This window comes from Cavenderia fasciculata, assembly GCF_000203815.1.
Source record: "Cavenderia fasciculata unplaced genomic scaffold Scf_Dfasci-G-b-285a01.f1-5, whole genome shotgun sequence".
Classification (NCBI taxonomy): Eukaryota; Evosea; class Eumycetozoa; order Acytosteliales; family Cavenderiaceae; genus Cavenderia; species Cavenderia fasciculata.
Window position 1 is genome coordinate 1 of NW_004457708.1, and position 25,258 is coordinate 25,258.

At 31.6% G+C, this 25,258-nt stretch overlaps 10 protein-coding genes and 1 non-coding gene across 11 annotated transcripts; 5 read left to right on the forward strand and 6 right to left on the reverse strand.

Annotated features, from left to right (window-relative positions):
• Positions 1–492: 492 nt before the first annotated feature.
• DFA_03670 (uncharacterized protein) lies at positions 493–870 on the forward strand (the record flags this gene model as incomplete). Its single annotated transcript, XM_004356952.1, has 1 exon — positions 493–870. A coding segment is annotated over one exon (378 nt), but the record flags the coding sequence as incomplete, so codon positions are not given.
• A 1,578-nt stretch (positions 871–2,448) lies between these two features.
• Positions 2,449–2,520, forward strand: DFA_03671. The gene has a single exon. It is a non-coding gene; the product is annotated as a tRNA-Cys (tRNA).
• A 425-nt stretch (positions 2,521–2,945) lies between these two features.
• Positions 2,946–3,381, reverse strand: DFA_03672 (uncharacterized protein; the record flags this gene model as incomplete). Its single annotated transcript, XM_004356953.1, has 2 exons — positions 2,946–3,208; positions 3,312–3,381. The coding sequence occupies 2 exons, from the start codon at positions 3,379–3,381 to the stop codon at positions 2,946–2,948; spliced, it is 333 nt and encodes a 110-aa protein (XP_004357008.1).
• A 559-nt stretch (positions 3,382–3,940) lies between these two features.
• Positions 3,941–4,081, reverse strand: DFA_03673 (uncharacterized protein; the record flags this gene model as incomplete). The annotated part of the gene is made up of 1 exon (XM_004356954.1): positions 3,941–4,081. The coding sequence occupies one exon, from the start codon at positions 4,079–4,081 to the stop codon at positions 3,941–3,943; it is 141 nt and encodes a 46-aa protein (XP_004357009.1).
• A 376-nt stretch (positions 4,082–4,457) lies between these two features.
• On the reverse strand, positions 4,458–4,866 carry DFA_03674 (uncharacterized protein; the record flags this gene model as incomplete). Its single annotated transcript, XM_004356955.1, has 2 exons — positions 4,458–4,708; positions 4,797–4,866. The coding sequence occupies 2 exons, from the start codon at positions 4,864–4,866 to the stop codon at positions 4,458–4,460; spliced, it is 321 nt and encodes a 106-aa protein (XP_004357010.1).
• A 1,006-nt stretch (positions 4,867–5,872) lies between these two features.
• Positions 5,873–6,217, reverse strand: DFA_03675 (uncharacterized protein; the record flags this gene model as incomplete). Its single annotated transcript, XM_004356956.1, has 2 exons — positions 5,873–6,083; positions 6,147–6,217. The coding sequence occupies 2 exons, from the start codon at positions 6,215–6,217 to the stop codon at positions 5,873–5,875; spliced, it is 282 nt and encodes a 93-aa protein (XP_004357011.1).
• Positions 6,218–6,507: 290 nt separating this feature from the next.
• On the reverse strand, positions 6,508–10,536 carry usp7 (meprin and TRAF domain-containing protein; the record flags this gene model as incomplete). Its single annotated transcript, XM_004356957.1, has 8 exons — positions 6,508–7,612; positions 7,681–7,985; positions 8,049–8,249; positions 8,317–8,773; positions 8,848–9,160; positions 9,249–9,718; positions 9,791–10,120; positions 10,220–10,536. The coding sequence occupies 8 exons, from the start codon at positions 10,534–10,536 to the stop codon at positions 6,508–6,510; spliced, it is 3,498 nt and encodes a 1,165-aa protein (XP_004357012.1).
• A 464-nt stretch (positions 10,537–11,000) lies between these two features.
• On the reverse strand, positions 11,001–15,206 carry gefY (RasGEF domain-containing protein; the record flags this gene model as incomplete). Its single annotated transcript, XM_004356958.1, has 3 exons — positions 11,001–11,453; positions 11,532–11,873; positions 11,961–15,206. The coding sequence occupies 3 exons, from the start codon at positions 15,204–15,206 to the stop codon at positions 11,001–11,003; spliced, it is 4,041 nt and encodes a 1,346-aa protein (XP_004357013.1).
• Positions 15,207–15,484: 278 nt separating this feature from the next.
• DFA_03678 (uncharacterized protein) lies at positions 15,485–16,911 on the forward strand (the record flags this gene model as incomplete). Its single annotated transcript, XM_004356959.1, has 4 exons — positions 15,485–15,498; positions 15,985–16,054; positions 16,343–16,582; positions 16,843–16,911. 4 exons carry the CDS (start codon positions 15,485–15,487, stop codon positions 16,909–16,911), a joined length of 393 nt encoding a protein of 130 aa, XP_004357014.1.
• A 419-nt stretch (positions 16,912–17,330) lies between these two features.
• DFA_03679 (uncharacterized protein) lies at positions 17,331–20,179 on the forward strand (the record flags this gene model as incomplete). The annotated part of the gene is made up of 4 exons (XM_004356960.1): positions 17,331–18,038; positions 18,129–18,407; positions 18,477–18,734; positions 18,809–20,179. The coding sequence occupies 4 exons, from the start codon at positions 17,331–17,333 to the stop codon at positions 20,177–20,179; spliced, it is 2,616 nt and encodes an 871-aa protein (XP_004357015.1).
• Positions 20,180–21,389: 1,210 nt separating this feature from the next.
• Positions 21,390–25,219, forward strand: DFA_03680 (uncharacterized protein; the record flags this gene model as incomplete). Its single annotated transcript, XM_004356961.1, has 10 exons — positions 21,390–21,486; positions 21,700–22,124; positions 22,211–22,794; positions 22,898–22,955; positions 23,223–23,245; positions 23,530–23,794; positions 23,877–24,176; positions 24,247–24,552; positions 24,691–24,944; positions 25,030–25,219. 10 exons carry the CDS (start codon positions 21,390–21,392, stop codon positions 25,217–25,219), a joined length of 2,502 nt encoding a protein of 833 aa, XP_004357016.1.
• Positions 25,220–25,258: the final 39 nt, after the last annotated feature.

The window sequence follows — 25,258 nt, forward strand, 5'->3', positions numbered from 1 at the left end:
ATCTACATCATTATCAAGAAGCATCTGGGCATATTCCTCTCTTACTTGAACTTCTTTTGTAGCCCATTCTTTTACTTGTTTTGCTGACCATCGTTTGAAATCGCTTTGTGATGCAATTTCTGTTATTGTCTTGGCATTATACATGTTATGATTAAAAGTGATGTCGAAAGATAATAGACAACATGGGTTCTCCTTTTAATGTTGTTGTTGTTGTTGGTATTGAAATTCTTTGTTTGAAACACTCTGACACCATTTTTTTTTTTTTTTTTCATTCTCTTGTCGCCACCACTCTTGAAAACAACAAGACGGATTCTTTGTCTTATGTGAACAAAGATTAGTACTCCTATAGATTCAGCTCAACTTTGAACGATAACAGCAATTTATAATTAATATACCAACATTCTATGATGACAGTAACATTCAACCTATTACATACAACATTGATAATCAATGTTTTGTCTATTGTAATTGCTAGAACCACTCTCACTAAAGCATTCTCGTTTATCATCCAATCCATGTTATATTTCAACTTTGTATGTCTATTCATACAACCAAATCCATTTTGTAAGAATTGGTAAACTGGTTACACTCTGTGTTGATTCACCTCCAACCTTGACAATGCAAACTACAGCTTCAGAAGTATATACGGATGTTTTTATTCCTGAAAGATTTAGACCTCCCAATATTCAAATAGTTACAGTATCTACATACCAAAAACATTCTCCAACTTTATTTATTCATCCATGTAGAATCTGTTGTTTGTTGAGTGGACAATTGATAATCCAAAATAGTGATGGAAGTGGAATACCTTGTGATACCAACCAATCTTTTTCCATTGATCCATTTTCTATGAACTATGTTTGCCTATAATTTCAATCCAATTATGGTTAAAATTATGAATTTATAATCCAAAATCTAAATCAAACCAATATTTTTCTATTTTTCTAAAATAATTTTAACTTTTTTAACCTTTATAATTCTATCCAAAATATTAAAAGTTAATAATTAATTCTAAAAAATAATAAATACAATAAAAATAAATATTTCTAAAATAAATTAACTATTTTAACTTATTTAATATATAATGAGCCCTGAAAGGGCGAATGCTTGTAAACTTTTTTGGGAGCGCCAGCGATCCAACGCCCAACCCACACACAACCATTAAGTTTTCCAAAACTAATCCAACAAAACAACCTTTAACCAACCATTTAGTTTTCCAAAACTGAATCAACAATCCAAAAAAGTAAAAATCCCCCTTTTTTTCTTTTCAATAAACGTAAGACTATCACGGATGTGAATGGTGGTAGTCATAGATGTTAAAAAAAAAAAAAAAATATAGGCCAATAAAATAATAATAATAATATAAGAAATAATATCACCCAACAACGGGGATACAAGCCCTATATTAACAGAACCTCTAACTATTTTAATTAAAATTAAAACAAATAAACCATAATTACTCTATCGTCCGACGACTAGAGTCCAGATTTATTAAAAAAAAAAAAATTATAGGCCCTTTTTTGCACGAGTGTACCTCCAAAGGCTGACCATAGCCAACGAAAAGTGGAACGTGTGCGACCCCAGGTCAAAAGATCTTAGCAACCGATGACAGAGTGTATCCAATGAGCTAGCTGCTCTTTCTACCATCGTGTTACCAAAGGGTCGAGATATGGTTTGGAAATATGTAACCAAATGTCTCCCGCTAGTCATGGGTGACCCAGTCGCCTCCATCTGTGTGTCGTGTGGTAAAGATGAATCCTCCAAGCACTTGTTCTTCCAATGCAAGGAGACCACGCTGCCAGTGAAGATACTGAAAGAGGTCACTGCTGCCAACAACATTCCACCACCAGCTTGGGACATCACCCTCCTCAACCTCAAACAAACTCCAATGACCACAAACTTGGTCGCTGCAACACTCGAACGAATATGGTTCCGACCTAATGATCTACGTCACCAAAGAGATGAACCATTCACTGAACAATATCTGCGAGCTAGATTGCTAAATGATATGCGACATATATTTTAAAAGTAAACTGGAACAAGACGTTAGAATTATGTAATCGATGGCACTTGGCTCTAATGAACCAAACCGACGAATCAGTAACACATACAATTACAGAACGAATACAAACTATCATCCTTTGATTCTCCTCCAACTACAACCAAAATATAGATTACAATTTTGAGAACAAGCAACAATCCTAAACAATCTTTCCTTCCTCATCCCCTTCTCTAATCAACACAATAAAATAGTAAAACAGTAATAATAATCATACATATGATTATGCGATTAATGGTTGGTAGTTGTGTCTTGTAATAACTATATAGATACAAAGGTAGAATTTTAATTATTTTGAGAGGTGGTTTACCTTTGGTAGTCGTTTGGTTTATTGCGAAAAAGGGCCTATAAATAGGGGAAAACTCCAAAAAGATAGACGCTAAAATAATGGATTATTAGCTCAGTGGTAGAGTAGAGGACTGCAAATCCTTTGGTCACAAGTTCAATCCTTGTATAATCCTTTTTGCTCTTTTTTCGCATGGGGTGGAGAGCTGAGACCTTTTTTTTTTCCTTTCCTGAATCTGCTGACTCGTGGCTACAATTATATCCAAGTTTCATCTATTTTGGACATATCTGCATAGTTAAAAAGCCATCATTGGTCAAACTGGTTTTTTGCCTTTCCTGCTATTGACTAGCTAAATTTTTAATTCAAAGAGTTTCGCTGTTTGTGATTAATTTTTTAACAACACATAAGACCCCATTGTTCTTTGCATAAAAAAAAAAGAGATTGGTCAATTAATTCAAAAGATACTATGATTTATCCTTTATTGGTGTTTTTTTAAAAAATATTGGACATTATTATTATTATGATTATTATTACCACCGACGGGCATTTTAAAAAACCATTATTATTATTATCTATCTTTTTGAAACGATCGATTTAAATTTAGAGGATCAAAGAGAAGATGATGGCAACGAGGGCAACCAATGGAGCTGCAACCAATGATGATCCAGCACCGGTGGTAGTGGTAAGGTTTGGAGGTGAACCAGTGGTGGAGGTGGTAGTGGCAGTGGTGGTACCTGTAGTAGTTGTGCCTGTGGTAGTAGTACCTGTAGTAGTGGTACCAGTAGTGGTAGTACCTGTAGTAGTAGTACCTGTGGTGGTAGTAGTAGTTGGATCGGCTGTAGTAGTTGTAGTAGTTGTAGTAGCTAAATTTAATTAAAAGAAAAAAAATTAATAAAAAAAACATAGATTTTAATATTTTGAAATGAGGCATCATTGATCGATCCCCATAGAGAATGTGATACATACTCTCAGTTACAGCAAGGGCCATTGAGATCATAACGAGGAGGGCAAAAATAACATAGATTGTCTTGTTCATTTTTTAGAGTGAGATAGAGAGACTATAGGAAGGATAATTAGGAAGGACAATTTAGAGGATTGGAATTATAAATAATATAAAGTTATTTTGATTTCTTACATTTTGTTGATGTTATTATTAATTTAAAATAAATGTATTTGAAAGATGTATCAAAAAGTGATGAGTTGAAATGATTGTCGACCAACTACTTTTATGTTCAACTCTTTAGTGATTTAAAATAAATAAAATTATAATTTTAAATCAAAAAGGGGTTGTACGAACAATTATGTGAGAGGGGACTTGTGTGTTGTTGTTCAACAAAACCATGACCATGCAGACACCAAAAATATTCAATCCAATCATCCTCTCACTCACTCACACACACACAAGTCCGGAGAATTGAATTCATGATTATTTGATGGTTTTTTAATTTTGGACAAGGAGATGCAAGTACAATGTCTTGAGAATAGACCATTTACACCTGTTTGAAAGCATTAATCTTAAAGGTTAATAGACATGCATATTCAAAGAGGAGATGGACGATGTAAGAACTCAACCAGAGATATCTGACAAGGAGATTTCAATGACGACGATCACTTGTCTCTATGAGAAATATTTGCAAATATAGATCAACCGACATATTTGAAAGGAGACCCAAAATTGCGCATCCTATATTACCATTGTGAATGACAACTATTGTAACCATAAATTCTAAAATCATAATAAATACCTTTGTAGTAACCCTATCACATTTGATTTGTTTTTAAAATTATTGACTAAATATATATCAAACAAGAGTTTGTATTTAGTATTATGAGGATTAAACAAAAAACTTGGAATTCAAGATAGACAGAGTCAAATCCAAACAAGTAAATGAATCAATTCATTAATAAATCAAAAGAAGAAGAGTTTTTTGGTTTTAGAAACAACCCAATATCAAGTTTATTAATTCTTTTTTTTTTTTTTTTTTTTTTTTAATTGGTTGGTTGATGGGAGGGCTTTTTTATATTTGGGACATTATTATTATTATGATTATTATTACCACCGACGGGCATTTTTAAAAAACCATTATTATTATTATCTATCTTTTTTGAAATTTAGAGGATCAAAGAGAAGATAATAGCAACGAGGGCAACCAATGGAGCTGCAACCAATGATGATCCAGCACCGGTGGTAGTAGTGGTAACGTTGGTAGTGGTGGTGGCAGTGGTGGTGATTGCAGCAGTAGTTCCAGTGGTGGTAGTAGTACCTGTAGTAGTGGTACCTGTAGTAGTGGTACCTGTGGTAGTAGTACCTGTGGTGGTAGTAGTAGTTGGATCAGCTGTAGTGGTTGTAGTAGTAGTAGTAGCTAAATTGAAAGAAAAGAAAAAAAATTTTAATATTTTGAAATGAGGCATCATTGATCAATCGATCCCCATAGAATATGTGATACACACTCTCAGTTACAGCAAGGGCCATTGAGATCATAACGAGGAGGGCAAAAATAACATAGATTGTCTTGTTCATTTTAGAGAGACTATAATTAGGAAGGATAATTAGAGGAAGGATAAATTAGAGGATTGGAATTATAAATAATATAAAGTTATTTTGATTACTTACATTTTGGTAGATGTTATTATTATTATTAATTTAAAATAATGGAAAAACTTTTAAACTTTTAGTTTAGTTTAGAGAGTAGAGAAATAAGATGTATTTGATGAGTTGAAATGATTGTCGACCAACTACTTTTATGTTCAACTCTTTAGTGATTTAAAATAAATAAAATTATAATTTTAAAAAAAAGGGTTGCAGAGATGGATGGAGGTGGTGGTTTGATTGAATATTTTTGGTCTTCGAATGGTTCACACCCCAACCAAAAAAAAAAAAAAAAAAAGTATGGTTTTCAAAACAACTTCAAGCGGGAAAGGGGATGATGACCTACCCATCCTCGGTAGTCAACTTTTTTAAAGCTGCTGTTCAAGTGTGGTGAGTGGTGACAATCATTATTCCTCCAATCAATGCTTTTTTTTTGATGAGCCAGTGAAGGGTGATCGATGCAAAAATACAACCTTGTGTGTCCTTCCTCTTTATCCCTCTGGTGTTGACTACCACCAATCATGCAACCAGTCTTGAGGGTGATTGATTGATTGATTGATTGATGTATAAAAAAAAGAGAGATGTTGTGTTTTGTATATATTTTTATATATATATACCTTCCCTCCTTTTCCAAATCTGATGTAATCGATTCTATATATAGAGATTTGTGTTGAGAAACATTAAAGAGTGAGTAGAGTTTGGTTTTAATTTAAATGTTTAAATTGATTGGTTTCATTTATATAAACCCACTTTAACTACTTCCAAGCGACAGTTTACCCATGTGTTGATCACCATCATCATCATGAACATCATCAACACCAATGTTGGAACTACAGTTCCAGTTTACTTGATCTATTGTATAGTTTTTTTTTTTTTTTTGATCTTCATTTTTTATTTACACAATTTTGTTTTGTTTCTTTTATTATTATTATTATTATTATTGTTTCATTACAATTTCAGGACGTTCACCAAACATTCTAGTTAATTTTTCATTTTGTTCTAAAAGACTGGCATTAAATTTAGCTTCTTCTTTTGTTTTTGGTGTCAATAGTGATGATATTTTGTTGATGCTTCCTCTTCTTCCAGTTATTTGATTTAATTTATCTATTTTTCTTTTTAAATCCAATTGAGGTTCATTATGTATTTCCCTTTAACAATAAAAATATTATTAGATACTTGTATATATTTCAATTCTTCTTGTATTGGCATACTTTAATAATTGATCGATCGTTTCATTATTATTTGGATTACTTTCTAAATTGGTTGTTGTAGTAGTATCCATTATCTCTCTCTCTAGTTAATATTAAACTTTTTAATATTTTATATCTATTTTTCTCTCTCTATTGTATTTATGAATAGATTGTGCTTGTTATCAATCTAAATTACGAGTTTGATGTTTTTGTTATTAATATTTTTTTAATTTTACAACAACCCACGAACTTTCAATTATTTGTATTTATGTGAAATGGAGGGAAAAAAGGTGGTTTTTGATTTGTTTGTAGAAAATAGGAAGAGGGGGGAAAGACGAGGAGATGAGATTAAAAATACGTACGACAACTTTACTACCCTCTCTTATTTATTAATTTTAATTGCTTTTTGAACTGGAAGTGAAGGATGATGAAGACCTAGGATTGAATTTCCCCAACTTCCATCTTTAAAAGAAACATCGTCTTGAAGGAATTCTACTTGTTTATCGTTTGTAATAACTGCCAATTTCCAACGTTGAAATTCATTTTGACTGACTTCATTGTAGAGATGAGATTGGTAGATACGAGATCGAACAGTAGGGACTGTATCACCAGCCCTTACAACAAAAAGGAATGGAATACCATAATAACTAATCATACCAGAGTCATTGTTAAAATGAACCACTTGTACCAAAGTTTCACCAGTCGGCTTGGGAACCGAGTCTGGTCCAATCATCAATTCCATCTTGAGAGTGTTACTATCCATAATATGACCAAGTGCCATTTCATTTGACAGTTCTTTATCAATCTTGTGATAACGAACTTCTAACAGTTTGATCTTGTTAATGTCTAATGATTTTGGTACAATCATCATTTTATCTTTATCCTTTTCCAAAGAGTGTCGTTGTTCAGATTGTCTTTCTATTTGTTTATCTACAATATTTACAAAATTTGTTTTCAAGTCTCCAATAGTACCATCTCTTTTTACCCAAATCGATACCTTTTCGTGTGATCCTGTAAAAGGATTCTTCCATGTAATTCTAAAGTTTCTATTATTCTCGCATTCACTAACTGGAATTGATAAAACTTCAAAAAATAATTGATCCAAACTATTATTTTGATTTTGATTTTGATTATTGTTGTTGATATTCATATTATTCATATTATTATTAATACTAAAACTATAAGAATAATTATTGACTGTTGAATTTAAAATATCAGATAATGGAATATTATCATTTGGTTTGATTGGATTATAGAGATCGTGTCCAGAGAGTCTTGGTATTGTCATTAATCTAATATTATTTGAATCTACTTGAATATATTGTCCAATTGCTTTGGTGATTTGTGAATATTTGGTTTCTTTTGACAGTTCCAACGTAAACACATCTCCACAAATATTATTATTTTCAATTTGTTTAAAATGTACTATAATTCTATGATGTATATATGAAAAATATTGTATTGCTGTTGGATATAAATAATTTTCACTAAAACAAAGGTAAGTAAAACTGTGTTATAATTATATTTCTATTTTGTTTTTTATAAATATATTTACATAATAGAAATTGGTTTTTGAAAAACAATAATATCACCATTACCAATTTCAACCTTTTTAAAAGTTTCATTTGGTTTGATTGGTTCAATTTGTTGTTCTGAAATTTCTTCAAATAATAATAATTGTTGATTAGATGGTAAACGTGCCAATTGACATAAAAGAGGCATTAAAAGTGAAACGCGAGAATGAATATCAATCACTTTTGATCCAACAAAACTTAAACTTTTGGTTTGTGGATCATAAAATTTTAAAAATACCAATGCATATTCTTTTGGTTCTTTTGTTCCAATATTTTGAAAGTATTCCTAAAAAATTAAAAATAGTTAGTTTTTTTTTTTTTTTATCTATTATTCTTTCAATCTATTTACATTTCCATTTAAAGGTCTTGGGATATAGGAAATTTCCAAATGTAATTTAATATCATTTTTACATTTACTACGTAATTCATCAAGACTAGTTTCATCAGATTCTGGTCTTGAATCAATTCTATATGATTTGTTTTTACGTATTGCCCAAATCCATAATCTTTGTCTTTCTGGTGGTACTCCAAATATTGTTGTTAATTGTTTCTAAAAAATTAAAAAAATAAATTAATAAATTAATTCTATTTATATTATTTGTTTTCTTTCTATTTACCTTTAAATAAGAAATATTCATAGTTTCAGTAGTTTTAATTGGAATATTTTGAAAAGAGATTTTTGAAAAATCAACCAAATCAAATGAATGAGAATTTACAAAATCTTCATCTGTTGAAATCTTTAGAGGTAGGAAACGAGTATTGACACGTTTTTCTTCATTTTCCAATCTTTCTTTTAAATGTTCGGGTATTTCACAATCTGGTATTGGTTTTAACAATTCATCCATTTCCTTTTCTCTTAGATAAATCAACATGTAGGCATTGGTAAAATTCCTAAGTGATGGGAATCTTGAAACTTGACCTTCCACCTCGGATCCAAATGATTCATCACAAACTTGTGAAAATGAACATTTAGATACATCTTCATCATCAAATTTTAACCAATCTCCTGTTTTACTTGGTCTAATAAATGCATAATAATGTCCATTATGTATATCTCCTGAATGAATTAATACTCTAAAAAAAAATAAAAAAAATAAAAAATATTAATAATTAATTCTTATTGTTTTTTTTGTTTTTTTCTATTTTACCCTTGAAGACGATAAATTGAAGAAATTGATTTATCAGAACCTTCATCCAAATAAGGTGATAAATCCAATTTATCTGGAAAAGTATATTTATCATTGACTTTAACATTTGAATCACGATGTGGATCATATTCAAAACGTTTTAATTGAAGATGAAGTACTGGTGGAAAAGAAAGAAATCTAAGACCCTTGTTTGCATCTTGTAAACCAAATCCTTCTGCATCATATTGATTTGATCCATCTAATCTTTCAATCTCTGTATACTTGCCAAATGATGCAAGTATATTTGAACATCCTTTAACATTTAATGATAAATCTAAAAAATTAAATAAATAAATAAATAGAATTAGAAATAAATACTTTTCTTTTTGTTTTCTTTTGTTTTCTTTTGTTTGTCGTCGTACCATAAAAAAATTCTTCTCTTGTTGATTCATATTTAACCTTTTCACATTTAATAAAATTCTTAATTTTTCCTCTAAATAATTTATCTATAGTTCCTTCAGCTTTTGTACTTTTCATCTTATCATTTAAATTATCGCAAAGTACACGATTCAATTCTTGAACGTCATGTTGTGTAAAAATATCATGTGTTCCCCATCCAAAACTTTTTGTCAATTCTTTGGTCGATACTGTATTGGTTCCAAATTGCATCTTGTAAAATAATCTTTGTAATGCCAATGGAATTGTAATTTCAGTTTGATCATTTTGATTATTATTTTGATTATTATTAGAAGAAGAAGAAGAGGTAGGTAATTCATAAACAGCTTTTCTAAATGGTGATATTTGATATAATGCTTGTAATAATGAATTCATATAACATGTTGCTCCTTGATTCTTTAATCCAACAAATCCTGTCAATTTTTTTGAATTATATCTAAATTAAAATTAAATAGAAAATTTAACAATTTAACATTATTCTTTCTATCTTTTATATTTTGATTCATACGAAAAAACACCTCTATGAGTATTTGATTCAGGAATAACATTATAAATTTGAACAGTAATGATAAGAGTATCATCTTTGATGAATCCATTGTTTGGATTATTTAGATCGGCCAATCTCATAAACTTGTTGAAACCCCAATCGGAGCTCTTTGGTGTAAAGATGTGTTCCGATATCTTTTTAATACTAGCTTCTGGATTCTTTTGGTTGCAAATCTCCATTACAAAGTTTACTTTTTGACATAAAAAGTTTGGTTGCTTAATCTCTGCCATGTCTAGAAACAGTGATAAATCATCTTGTGATGTATTCCCTTTTGGGAATATATATACTCTCCTAAAAGTATAAATAAATAAAATAAAAGGTTAAATAAAAAAAAAGAGAAAAAAAAAAAAAGAGAGAGAACAGTTTGATATTATTATTATTTATATTTACCATGTTAAACCCCATACGGTTTCAGATGTTGTATAGAATGGTGTATCTTTGGTAGAGTAATTTGTTATTGTACATGTAAATTTAGTTTGTTGTTGTTGAGGTTGAGGTTGAATAGTAGTAGTAGTAGTAGTATCAGATGATGATGATGGTGATGTATTTGTTGTAGTAGTAATCATAGTTGAAGGTGAATTATTATCTACTTTATTAACAACTTCTTCTTCTCCTCCTCCTTCTGCTACTTCTCCACCTTCTCCTGCACCTCCTACTACATTTTGATTATTACTATTAATGTTATTATTCTCTTGACTCATAATCATTATTCTTAAATTACTAATAATAAATATATAAATAAATAAATAGTTGTATACTTTTTGTGTAGCAGTATACCTTATTAAAAATACTATATAGCTTATAATATTAGTTGGTTATATTCTCTCTCTCTCTATAATATTGAAGTACTTTAATTAATTATCTTTTTTTTGTTTTTTTGAACATCGACTCTCTCAAACAAACAATTAAATGTTTAAAAAATGTTCAAAAAGATATTAATACAATTCGATTAATTCAAATTTGTGGGAAAACACTTTTTAATGGTTTGACACTTTTATCTCTCTCCTCTCTATTTCTCTATTTCTCTATTTTGGAAAATAACAAATAATTATATTATATATAAATAATATATAATTATTTTAAATTTATATTATAGATATATAGATGTTGTTTGTTTGTTTGTTTTGTTGTTATGTTATGTTAATTATGTTTTTTGTTTGTTTGTTTGTTGTTAAGGTTCAATTAATTTAGATTGTTTGTATAATGCACGTTCTTGTAAACCTTGAACTTGAAGTAAAAAGTCACGAATAATAGGGACGGGTGTAAAAGAGTAGGGTTGTTGTTGGAATTGTTGGATTTCTTGAATGACGGCTGCTAACTGCGTACGTTTGATCATGTTGATGAGACCGCCTTCCAGAGTCTCGGGGGAACCCTCCTCGAGAAAGGTTAGATCGGTGAGATAGACACCGAGGAATGGGAGACACGGCGGATTCTTGGTGTGCAATACATCTCGATACACCTTGAAATTGCCCTTGTTGGCCATCAGTGAATTCAAATGTTTAAAAGTTGCCAAATATTTTCTTGATATGGTTTCCCATGTCTTTTTTAATCTATACACTGGTGTCATATTTAATCCTGATAATATTTCCATTACTGCATTATAATTATTTAAATTTCTACAATGCTAAAGAAAATTAAAAAATAAATAGATATATTAATAAATATAATTATATTTCTATTTTTTCTATTTTCTTTTTCTTACATCAGCAATTGAAATAAATTTCTTTATAATATTTGCACGTTTTGTTAATCTTTCTTCTTGTACAATTTCGGTGGCAACCCAAAGTGGAATGTTATTTGAACGTTTGATGATATTCCAAATGTTGGGTGCCTTTTCTTCCTTTCCAGGTTTGCTAAATGCTAAATTTACACACTCGTATGGTTTAATCAACGAGTAGGATTCATGTTCGATCAATGTCAATTGTCTTGCAATCTCCAAATCATCAAATACAAATAATGTTGGTATCTGTTCATTCTTTAAATTTGGTATAATTGCTGGTGGTATTCTACCATGAATTATTATATCTTTTTGTTCTCCTGCCAACTAAAAGAAAAATTTAAAATAAATAAATTAATATTTCTATTTTCTTTTTTTTCTTTTTTTTCTTTTCTTTTTTCTACTTTAACATACTCTTCTTTGAATAGTTCTTTGAATATTTTGAGCAATTTTTTCCATACCATCTTCACAAAGTGGACCAGTTACAAAATTTTCCAATTCATCCAATAATTTTGGACTTTTGTCAAAATCATGGAAATGTTTATCGATCCACATTTTAATGATACTACAAACTCGTAGTTTGACGGTACGAGCAATAATGGTTTGTTTTTCCAAGTGAGATTGGTGTTGTTCGTCACTCATTGATGGGTCTCGATCATCGACAATATGACTGGCTTGTTCGTATCGATACGTAAGTCTTGATAAAAAGTAATCGGCCGTTGTAAATGTCTTGAACGTCAATAAAAAGGTTTCGGCAAAGTTGGGATCAGATAGTTGATGGTGTGTAAGTGCCTCTACCAAAGCATCGACAGTACCACACTTGATCTTGATGGCACGTTTACTATGAATCGACAATGCAAATACATTTGGTGAACCATTGGCATTATTACCAATTAGATTATTATTATTGACAAAATAAATATCACTACGATCTTTGAAATCCTCTTCTATACCTCTATACAAATTATCTACATTAATTGGTGAATCTGATCTAAGTATTGTAGAATTTGAGTTGGTAGTTTGTTGTTGAGCTGTTGGAGGACTAGTAGAAGAAGATGATTGATGATTTGAATCGGAAACTGGTGATATACCAGTAGTGATTGATGGTGAAGATCCAAGTGAAGATGCAGGTGATGCAGTTGTAGTTGCAGAGTCTGGAGATGTTGCCAACAAATGTTTCTCTTGTTGTTGTTGATTATTATTATTATTATTATCCCCATCTTTGACCATTGGTTGTGTGGCAGAAGGTTTGGATGTGACTACTGGAGTTGGTTGTTGACCAAACCTGATTGGCCAATAACTCTTGCGTTGAGCTTCATTGGTGCGTGGTGTGTAACTGGCTGAGAGGACAGACTCTGTGATTGGTGCAGTCGATGAGGATGGGGGAGACAGCGACATGGACAAATAACTAGGATCGTCCAGTCCAGATGGAGACGACGGTGATGTGGACGTTGATGTTGGCGACCCCTTGATCCCCAAACCAAGTGCATTGTTTTTTGCAGGTTGTTTGGCTTGACCTACAACTCCACCAGTATTTACACCACCACCAGTCTTATTATTATTATTATTATTAATATTTGGAGTAGTTTGAAGAATAGTCATGTGATGGTGATGACGATGTGGAGCCTTGTGGGAGATAGAGAGTGCTGGGAAAAACTGATAGGACAAGTCCTTATCGTGGGCAACTCGGTTAATGATTTGGTGATTGTACAGCAGAGATGTGGAAGTTGGGTGCGACTGGGAAGTGGGTGTATTTACATTCTCCTCGACTGCGACAGACATCGTAGACGAGTTGATCTTTTCAGGTGCGCTTTGGTGGAATTGGATGGGGTGGGCAACCGTCGGCACGTGCAAGAAAAGGGGTGGTTTGATGCCTGGCTTTCGACTCGGCTCGGCCACTAGGTAACGGCGCTTGCCGGCCTCCTCGAGGAACCGGTAGCTCGGCATGGACATGGGCGTAATAATCTCATCGTCGTCATCGTCTTCCTCGCCGCTACTGTCTATTGACGACGGCGACGACGACGACAACTTGGGTGCACGTACATACTGGTTGGCAACCGTCTTTCCCCTCTTTCTTCTTCCAATACTATTAATATTACCATTATTCATATTATTCTTTCCATTATTTAATGATTGTTTTATATCTAAAACTTCTGGTGTAATCGTAATGGTACTAGTTGTTGTTGTTGTTGTTGTTGTTGTTGATTCTTGTTGTTGTTTGATTTTTACATTATTATTATTGTTAGTTTCCTTTTCTTTTTCCATTTCCTGTTCTTTTGGATTATTATTATTATCTTCTTGTTGATCAACAAATTTCTTTGTAATCCATTCTACATCTTTAGAGGTGAGTTTAGATTTACGAGAGTTTGATCCTTTTCTAACTCTAAATTTATCTACCAAGCTTTGTACCTCTTTTTCTTCTTCATCCATGGTCGATGTAGTTATAGTAAGACCACCTGTCTCATCAACATCGTTACTCATAAGCAATGATGGTTCTCTTGACCCAATCAACAAGTTTCTTCGCTCTTTTCTGTCTAGATTAGCTGTTACACCCTGGGTAAATACCTTGTCTCTCCAATCACCTGCCACTCTATGTGCTTGATGATTACGATTAAAGTTTTTAAATGCTCCACCAACTCCTCCACCTCCACTACTATTCGTTGACGATGACGATGGCCCTGAATATGATTGACTTATTGGATGATCTATTATATCCTTATGTTGTTGTTGTTGTTGTTGTTGTTGTTGTTGATGTTGTTGGTGTTGTCCATGTTGTCCATTTGTATTTCTCGCTGGAACAGGTGCCAATGGTGGGAATTCATTCATATAGTGTGTAGTAGTTGGTGATATCGATCGATTATAATATGGAATTCCTCCTCCTCCTCCAACACTATTAACACTATTATTGCTTTCACCATCATCACCACTATTACTATCAATCAACTTTGAGCTACGATAACTATTTCTTATTTTACGTGATACTGTTGGTGGAGAAAGTGGAACTGAATGTTGTGTTTTCCATCCTTTGGTTTCAGACGACGATGATGATGACGACGACGATGAAGACGTAGATGCAAATGATGAAGATGGAGATTGATTTTCACCTTTTTGTTCTTCATTCGTTGTTGTTGTCTCTGTTGGAGGGGATGAAGATCCAATATTTAAATTCAAAGGTGGTACAATATTGGTTGTAGTAGATGTTGATTTTGTTGTTGTTGTTGTTGTTGTTGTTATTGTAGTATCATCAGATACTACATTACTACCATTATTATTATTGATTATATTCGTATCACCAGAACCTCTAAGTTTAAATGGACTAGTACTTGTACTAGTACTTTCTCCATTTGTAGTAGTAGTGTCGTTGGTTGTAGTCTTTTTTTGAAATGATTTGCCAACCAGGATTTGTTGAGATTTTATGTGATTGTTGGATTGTGTCTGATAGACCTTTCCCAACAGTTTGACCGATGGTAGAGAAGATGGTATATCCTCACCTTCACGACCACTCATTATATTGTTTTGGTTATTATTATTATTCATTAGTTTCTGTACAATACTAGTTATATTGGTTGAAGATGTTAATGATGATGAAGATTGTTCACCACTTCCACCACCACCACCACTGTCAACAGCAGCGTTGTTGCAACTGTTTATCGGTTCCATTATAATCTTTTTGTTGTATGTACTATTTTCTTGTAAGTTTTTCCTCCGTTCTTCAATTGTCATTAATTTTGTGTTATTATTATTATTATTATTATTATTATTATAGTTTAGTTCAATCCTCTTAATTATTAGTATTAATGGGTCATCCTAAAAATGGAAAGTAAATCAAACATCTGTTAGCATTGAATCGATTGAATGGGGGAGTGCAAATACAGATATATGTGTGTGTGCGAGAGGTCATTCATTTCATTATATTGTATGTCTGAAACACAGACACAATGTCAACATACAAGTATATAGTATATTATAGTTAATCTATCTATCTATTGGTTTCTTTGTTTATTATGATATAAAAGATGAATGAATATGGTAGAACAAGCAAACAAAAATAGTAGTAGTACTTTTGTTGTGTGAGGTGTATGATTGTATGATTGATTGATTGAATTGGTCTCTCAAACGAATGTCAAGTTGAAAAGAGAGTTTCCCCTTTAGATAGGGTCTGGTCTAACTTTAAACTTGGGTTGTTTGATGAAAGGGGTTCATTGTGTGGTTGTGGTGTTGGTGGTGTTTATGGGGAGGGGGAGGGTGGTGACCTGATTTGATTTGATGAAACCCTCGCCTCACCCCTCACACATGCATATGCGTACACACACAATCCTATTGCATTCATTCAGAGAGGTGTGTGTGTGTGTGTGTTGTATGTAGTATATATAATAAACAGGGGGGTCATCAACAGAGATCCCATTCATCCATTACGAATTACTTTCTACCACTACAGCTGCTGCGTGAATAATAATAATAATAATAAATCATTGACTAAACTTACATCAAATACTGCTATGCTATCTGTTTAAAGATGAGGCTATTAAAGTAGTAGTCTCGCTACTCTACCCTATCCTGTATGTTTGTTGCTCACTGCTACTCTTTCTTCTTTCTTCTCTTCACCCTACTTGTCTACTTGTAAGTATGTTTCTCTAGTAATCTATTGTTTGGTAGGTAGGTAGGTAGGAGGTAGCAGATGAATAGATAGATAGATAGATATAGTAGATATAGTAGGAATATTAACACCTTTCGAAAAAAAGAGATAGTTTGTTGGTGGAGAGAGTGCCAACAAAGATTTTTTAGTTTTTTTTTAGCACAATGGTCGTTGTTCACTTCTCAGCAGGAATCACGAAACGCTCAAAGCCAACAACTTTAAAAACAAACAACCATCCATCTGCATCGATGATCAAGATATACTTTATGAATCCGCCATCGGCATAAACAATCATGCAAGATGGAAGGATGGGCCAATTCAAAGGAAGAAAGAAGATGGTGTACCATCTTTGATCTTTAGATTAATAATTTATTCCTTGGATATTATTATTATTGTTTTTGTAAAGTAATGCCCCCCCCCCCCACCCATTTGTTAATCTATCAGTTGTAGTTGGTCGGTCATATGTGATGATGATGATTATTTTCAACATTACATATTAATTTAAGAGTAAAAAATAGAAAATGTAATTATTTGTTTGTTTGTTTCGAATCTCTGGGATTCTGTCAAGGAAATTTTAAAATAAATAAAATCAATTAAAATGTTTTAAAAACTATACTTTTTTTTATTTTTGGTTTGCTGCTTTGCTTTCCCTTTGTTTAGACATTGTACACAGCAGCAACAACAACAACGTGGATAGATCTTATCTTAGTAAAAGCGACCCAACGTTAAATAGTAGAAAATAATCATATCATATATCTATCTATTCATCAATTCAACAAAAATATAATCATTCCTAGCATGCTAAAACATACCAACCACACACAAAATAACTAGATAATTAATTCACTCACTCTTTCATTCATTCTCATTCTAAAAGTCAAGTCAACTTTCTATACTATTCATCTTTTAAAAGATTCAGATTTGTTCAAATAAACGATACACCAATAATAACAACAACAATAATAATAATAATAATAATAATAGAAACACCAACAACAACTACCATTATCAAGGTGTTTGGAAATATCCACATTGTAGACCTATAGTCTTGTTTGCTTTTCTTTTTCTTGAAAAAGGAGGAGAATATAGCAATATATTTATAGAGAGGACTATATATATATATATATTTATATCTGAGAGTCAAGTAAATGACATCAACTATAGGAACAACAGCAATAACAACAATGAAAGATACCTATAGTAGTAATCATCATCATACACCTTATCATCATCATCATCATAATCATCTGCCATTATCTCATAGTTTGGGTGACGACGTTGATAATACCAATAGCAATAATAACATTAGTAGTAAAAACTACAATAGAAAAGAAGATACAATGACGATAACAACAGAGGCTGCTGGAGTAGACCTAATAGACAATATTAAATTGGGTGATAGTAGTAGTAGTAATGGTGGCGATAATAATCTTGTCACTATACAAGAACATAAAGAATATGTTAAAGATATAATGGAATCGACATCAGTTCAAACAAACTGTATACAACTTTCAACTTCATCTCCTCCAACTTTTACAAATCAAGATATCAATAATAATAATAGTTGTAATAACAATACAAATAATAATAATAATAATAATACTAACTTTCAACTTCAACATCAAAATTTTAATCCAAATCCAAATACTAATAATAATCCCAATACGAATACGAATAATAATATCGAATCTAAAAGAAGAAATCTAAATTGTAATCGAAATAGTTCAGATTCTTTACCTTGTTCACCTCCATCATCACCAACTTCACCTGGAAAAGTATATTTTGGCAAATTATCATCAAATTCTATACCCGATAGAACTGTCATTTATTCTCCAATCAATAATACAAAATATCATGTTTGTATCAAAAAATAATAATAATATTATTATTATATCTACGACTATATAATTATTTACTCCTATTATTATTATTATTATTATATTTAGATTAAAGATATTATATCAATGATGAAAACTCCACCAACAGGATTGACGATTAAAGATAGATACACTGGATTTCAATATCATAAACAATGTTTTACAGGATTTGATATGGTTGAATGGCTACTGACACATGGTATATGTGCTACACGTAATCACTGTATACAACTTGGTCAATATCTATTGGATAAATCTATTATTAGACATGTCTATTGTGATCAACCTTTTAGAGATAGTAATCTACTTTATGTATTTAAAGAATTTTTAGGTATAAGTGATGATAAAGTATGTAAATAAGAAAAAAACAAAAAAGAAAAGAAAAGAACAAAAGAAATACTTACTTATAACTTTTAGATTTATATAATTGTACAAAAAATGAAACAAGAAGATGGAGTTGAAAGAAAAGATAGATCTAAATTATTCAAGAAATTTAAAGATTGTTTTGTTGGATCAGAGGCTGTTACATGGTTGCTTAAAAATTGTCAACGAGAGGTTGGTGCAAGAGACGAAGCAATTAGATTATGTCAAGAAATCATGGATTTGGGTTTAATAGTTCCTGCTTCAAACTCTAAAGATGTTTTTAGAGATGATGGTACTTTTTATATTTTTAGAGTAAGCATAGAATAAGAATACATCATATATATACATTACATATCTTATTGATTTGATTTACTTTTATTGTTTAGAATATAATTTATGGAGGATATTTGGGTAAAAAGAAAAAACATTCACAAGAGAGAAAAGTAAAATACTTTGCACTTAAAGAGGCTGGGGAAAACATATTATGGTATTACGATTCACCAAAGGATCCAATGACAAACACTGGAATCAATCTCAACAATGCTTATATTCGAGAATGTAAATGTGGAGGTGGTGCCGATTGCTTTGAAATTGTATCTCATCAAAGAATATTCTGTCTCAAATGTTCAAACTATTCATTCCTCAGATTGTGGGTAGAGATATTGTCCCATCAAACTACCACCATCTCTGATGAAAATGCCCTATTCGAAGAAGCAGAGGAATATATCAAAGAAGATAGTATTAGACAATCTGATCTATTCTTTGAATCTTTTAAAGAACATAATAATAATAATAATATTAATAACAATAATAATAATAATTCACCAGTTATAAAACCAAATACATTACAACAAATAGATAGTAGTAGTAGTTTAATTGATACAGTACTTGAACAACAACAACAACCACTTCAACCACCAACAATATATAATAGTCCAGATAAAACCATTACATCAGATTTACCAATCCTCAATGATAATATTAGCAATCAACAACCAGATGAAATAGAGGAAGAAGAAGAAGAAGAAGAAGATAAAATAGATGATGATGAAGAACAGGAACAAGGTGATGACGCTCCAAGTACAAATACATGTGACGATTATTTTATTTATAGTGATACAAGTAAATCAATACCGACGAAAGATGAATCCAATAATAACCTTCTTGTTGAACAACAACAACAACAATCAAAACAACAGAGTATAGCCATATCAACAAGCCAAAGTGATTTGATCACTTTTAATTCATCCACGTCATATGATGTTGACTGCAAAACCGAACTTGGCATCTCTACCCAAAGCTTTTTGATTGATACATCTAGTTCTCAACTACCCCTTCTCAATATGGGTAGTATGGATAGTATACAATATATTAATGAACCACCAACACCACAACAACAACAATTGGAAGAGGAAGCATTGGTGGTATTGGAGCAGGATGAGGTGGTAGAGGAGGTGGTAGAGATGGATAAAGATATTGAAACCATACCATCATCCGAAATAATACAACCACCATCATCACCATCATCATCAGAAACTACCCCAATGAAACAAGATGAAGAAGAAGAAGAACATCAAGAGGAAGATGAAGAATCGACAATAACAAGAGAAGCAGAGAAAATCATTGAATCAAATTTGACAGAATTGTCGTCAACGTCATATTTAAATGTAAATAATGATATTAATTTGAATGGAGACAACAACAACAATAATAGTGACCATGATGATGATGATAATAAAAGCGAATCAGTACGTTGATCTAAATATTAATCAACAGTAACAACAACAACCAACCAGTTGTTGCAAAAGAGAGGAATAAAAAATAATATTTTTAAAACAAACAAAAAGAATAGTACTAAAAAGTAGAAATGGATCACGATCACGATCATCCCATCTAAACAGTGACACCTATCCCTATTTCAATATTAAATTTCCCATGGATTGGGATTGAGAGAAGAGAGAGAGAAATGGGTGGTGAATAGATTTTTTATACCACCCACCCCTAAAAGGGATAAAGGTAACACAAACAAACATACCCCCAAAAAGCAAAGATTAATAGAAAAGGGATGAAACCGATTACATTATTGACAGTATTATGATTTTTGGTATTATTTGGGTTAGGATTCAATTTCCACCTACCTACCTGTATGGGGTAATAAAATAAAGATAGGGATGGATGATTCAACCCTTACATTATCTTTTTTTAATTTGATGGGCAAGTGATATTTTTTGTTGTTGTTATTGTTGTGGTGATCCCATCTATCTATCTGTCTGTGCTATGCTACTTGTATGATTGATTAAATTGATTTATTAATTAAATCATCATCATCGTCGTCTATTTTTAATTTGGGTAATTTGTATAGTAGGAGTAGGAGTTGGTTGTCTTGTCGTTGTTCCTTCTCTCCTCCTATGCTCCAACTCTAGAGAGAAAGGGGAGTGTGTTTGTAGACTTTTGATTTACGACTGTTTTAATAGAGTGGTAGGTAGTAGTAGTAGGTGTGAGGATGAGGAGGAGGAGGAGGAGGAGGAACTGGTTCTGGCCTGTTAACTTGACTTGGTGGTGACGATGATGATGATGATGATGATGGTCAGGATGTAATCTTACCCATCCCTAAAACATAATAATTATAATTATAATGTTGTTGTTGATATAATATTTTTAAATCAACCATCGACATTAACCATATTTTGGTTTTGATTTATTCCCATACATCATCTATCCACTTACTTGTCCACTCTCACTCTGTTCCTTTATCCTCTTCTCTCTTTTGTAAAAATAAGATATTGATTGGATATCGATTTCTAAAAAAAAAAAAAAAGAAAGAATAATTAATTAATTAAACTAGTTACCTAGATTTTAAAATTATAGAATAGAATAGAATATTATAAAAAAAATATAATTAGAAATTAGAATAGGAATAGAAAATTAAAGAGTATTATATCTATACTTTTAGATAATTTTAAAAGGATGTCATCATCACAATCATCATTATCATCATTATCACCTATTGGACCTCCAACTCCATTTGATGAAGAGTATGTGATTGCGATTTCCTTTAGACAATGTATAGCTTCCTATGTATATACGGCCTGTCTAATCCCTTGTATAGGGTTTTTGACCTATATCACAGTCAACCAAATATATGCAACCAAAGGATTTACCACTTTTAAAACTGTTATTTATTATTTTCTTTTGGGAGCAATGTTTTGTAAGTAATGGAATTTATATATATACCGCTATTCTTTTTTTGTACTAACTTGTTAATTTCCCTATTTAGGCAGATATATTGTAACATCAATGTTTGATTATCAAGCATTTGATGATCCAAGAAGAGCAAAAGAGGCAGGAGCATTTTTATTCCTTTACTATTTTTCGAGAATGCTGATGTTGTTGACGTATGCCTTGCTGCTTATTCTATGGATCAGACTCTACCACAATGTCTTCAAGGTCAAACAAGCCATTTTCAAATGGAACCATTTTACAACCTATATTTTTGGCACCATCCAATTGTTTTATATCTCACTTATCATCTCGATGGCTCATTTTATGATCAACGATATCAACAAATTCAAGTTCCTTTCTCGATATGTCTATGGTAGTTTCCTCATTGGTTACACCATTATCTTGGCACTTGGATTTTTGGTATTTGGTGTACTTCTTTGGTTAAGTTCTAGAGGTTCTTCTGTTTCTTTAAATAATAGAGTAAGTAGATATATAGAAATTTGTAATTATCCAGATATATAAATTCGCTAACTATTTCTTTCTTTCTTTCTTTTTTACTTTTTTAGATCTTATTTATATCATTGATTTTAGTAATTATTTTAATTACTCATATTATCTATTTATCGACAGTTGTATTGATTACAACGGGTGAATTGTGGTGGTTCCGTATTCTGGATACTGTCATCTTTGTGGTGCTAGAGATGGGTGTAGCATTTTTGTTGCACAAGAAACCAGTCAATAAGCGTGCATCGCGAAACAACACCAACGGTGGGGAGACGCCAGTATCGCCTCGCTCCAAGTCCTACACACCCAAGAGTAAAACCAACTCGGGTCCTCACTCGCGTCCAACTCCCACCACCAGAAAGAATGGAGGCGATGTCGACGAGGTGGTCGATCTCGATGAAGACGATGACGATGAAACTACCACCAACGACTCTTCACACTTTTCAAACATCCAAATAGACTCTATACAAATGACTAATCTTGCCCATCATACCAATAATACTAATTCCCAAAAACAAAAGGAAAGGGAAAAGGAAAAGGATGGTGAAAAGGACCAACAACAAGATGAAAGTGGTGATGGACAAGACTCGGAGAATGTTCATCATCATCATCATGATGACACTTACAATAATAATAGTTCTTCATTGTATCCATAGTAGTACTTTTTCCCTCCACACCCTATTCAAACCAAAACAAGTAATAATAAATTAAATAATTTAAATTAAACTAAAATGTGTATATATATTGAGAAAGAGGGAGAGAGAAAGAGAAAGGGTTCTTGAGAAGGAAGGTGGAGTTGGTCTCGAAGTATAAAACTCGTGAATGAACAAACACATCACTATCCTTATCATCATTCATTTTGACAGACAGACATACTTTATAGTTGTTTCTTTTCTTTTTTTGAACCCTATTCTTCTTATAGAGTTATAGGTATTAAAGTGTTAATCACAGAGAGAAAGAGATAATAAGAAAGAATCGTAATACTAAATCGGACACTTGCGCGAACCAGCGGTTACAAGAAAAATTTGGTGCAAGTAGACTGCTTTTTATCCCTTTTTTAAATTTTTTAATAAGTTGGTTTGCATCAATCGCTTTTTGTATGTTTGTTGTATTATTGGAGCATTATTTTTATAACCCTTCACTCACTCAATCTATTTATTATTTATTATTTATTCTATTTTAGCGCGTATCTATTATTATTCTTCTTCTTCTTCTTCATATTTATAGTTTAGTTTTTAGTTTTACAACTGTCATTATCATCATCATCATTCTAGAATCATCGAAACCACCTGACATCAAACAACAATAATAATAATAGACTGTACAATTACAAAAGATAGATAGAGTAGATACAGAGATAGATACAGAGATATATATATAGACAGTCAAGTATGGTAAAACCAACGAAACTGTTGATAGTATTATTGGTACTATTGGTTGTATGGGATGATTGTCATCACGATGCGATGGTAGATGCAATCTATCAAGAACCATATTCGTTCAAGGGAAAGTATAATGTCAATGATATTGGTAGCTTTGGTTTCCTCTCTGGTGGCTACTTTGATGTAAACATACAGGTTGAAAATCCAAGTGACTCTTCTCCACCTCCAATATTCATGGCTTGTACTCAACAAGAATACAATGATGTATGTTTTATTATTATCATCACTCAAACGATCAATTGAATTTGTACTCTTATATATTTATATACTTTTCTTTCTATTTTAGAAATTTGATAATTATTGTACATTGAAACCAAATTGTACATTTACACAACAATTAAATAGTAGTAGCAATTCTAGTATCAGTCACATTAAGGGATCAATTAAAGATACAGACTATTATTTCTTTGTGATTACTCAATGTGATGCAACCTATTATTATACAGTATCATATGCATTCTATAATCCCGGTGGTAATCATCTCTCTTATCAATTCATTCCACTTCCAATCATATTGATGGTATTCACTGGTATTTGGGTACTTCTTACTGCTTTGTGGTCAATCAATTGGATTCAAAATAGAAATGTAAGAAGACATAATATTATATGGGTTGTAATATCATACTTATATATATACTTTCCATTTCCGATTGTAGCAAAATGTTAAATTACACAAAGTCATTACACTTTATCCATTTTCAAAGTTATCAATGATTGTTTATAGTTTGGGGTATTGGAGATACCTACAATCGTATGGAGCCGTTGGTATTGGCGTTCTCATCTTTTATTGGATCTTTTATATCATTTTCAAGGTTATATCCTGTGTTGTTTTATTGTTTATTGCAACGGGTTGGGGTATTTGTAAAGGAAGATTCGAACATCTTAGAAAGGCTTTGTATATTATCATTATTTTATTAACTGCAACTTTGGCATTGGGTGCTTTCCTAGGTGGTTTCTTTACTGTATGTAAAAAAAAAAGATATTGAAAATAATATATTTATATATTTGTTGACCTCCTCTAATCTAATCTAATTTATGTTTGTTTATAGATTTTATCATTTGTAGTATATATTCCAGTTCTTTGTATTATTTTTGTAAAGTCTGATGCAAATGTTCGTTTATTGCGTGCACAAATTGCAGAAGCTCAAAATAATAATGCAAAGAGTGTTTCAGTTGATCAGTCATCATCGGATGCTCATGAGCATGAAATGCAAACCATTCCACCAAATCCAACACTTGAAAAAGATCCAGAGGCTCCCTCACAAGACATCAATACTGCCAAACCAAACTCTACACGTGATGATGACAAGGCATTAAATCTTTCACTTTTAAATGATAAACTTCATATGTTTGTGTATGTATTACAAAAAAAATAAGAAGAAGAAGAAATAGAGATCTACTGATCAAAACTAATATTAATATTATTTAATATTTTTTAGTGCATTTAAATGGATTATGTTGGTATATTTAACTTGTGTGATTGTGATTCAATTCCTTTCAGCAGCATTCCCATTTGGTTGGGTATTTGAGTTTTTCATGTTATTGGTAGAGACTGTTATGTTTATTTGTATCGGTGTTACATTTAGACTAAGAAAACAGAAAAAATATTATGAATTTGTTGATGAATAAGAAAGAAAGAAAGAAAGAAATATCAAAAACTGAATGAAA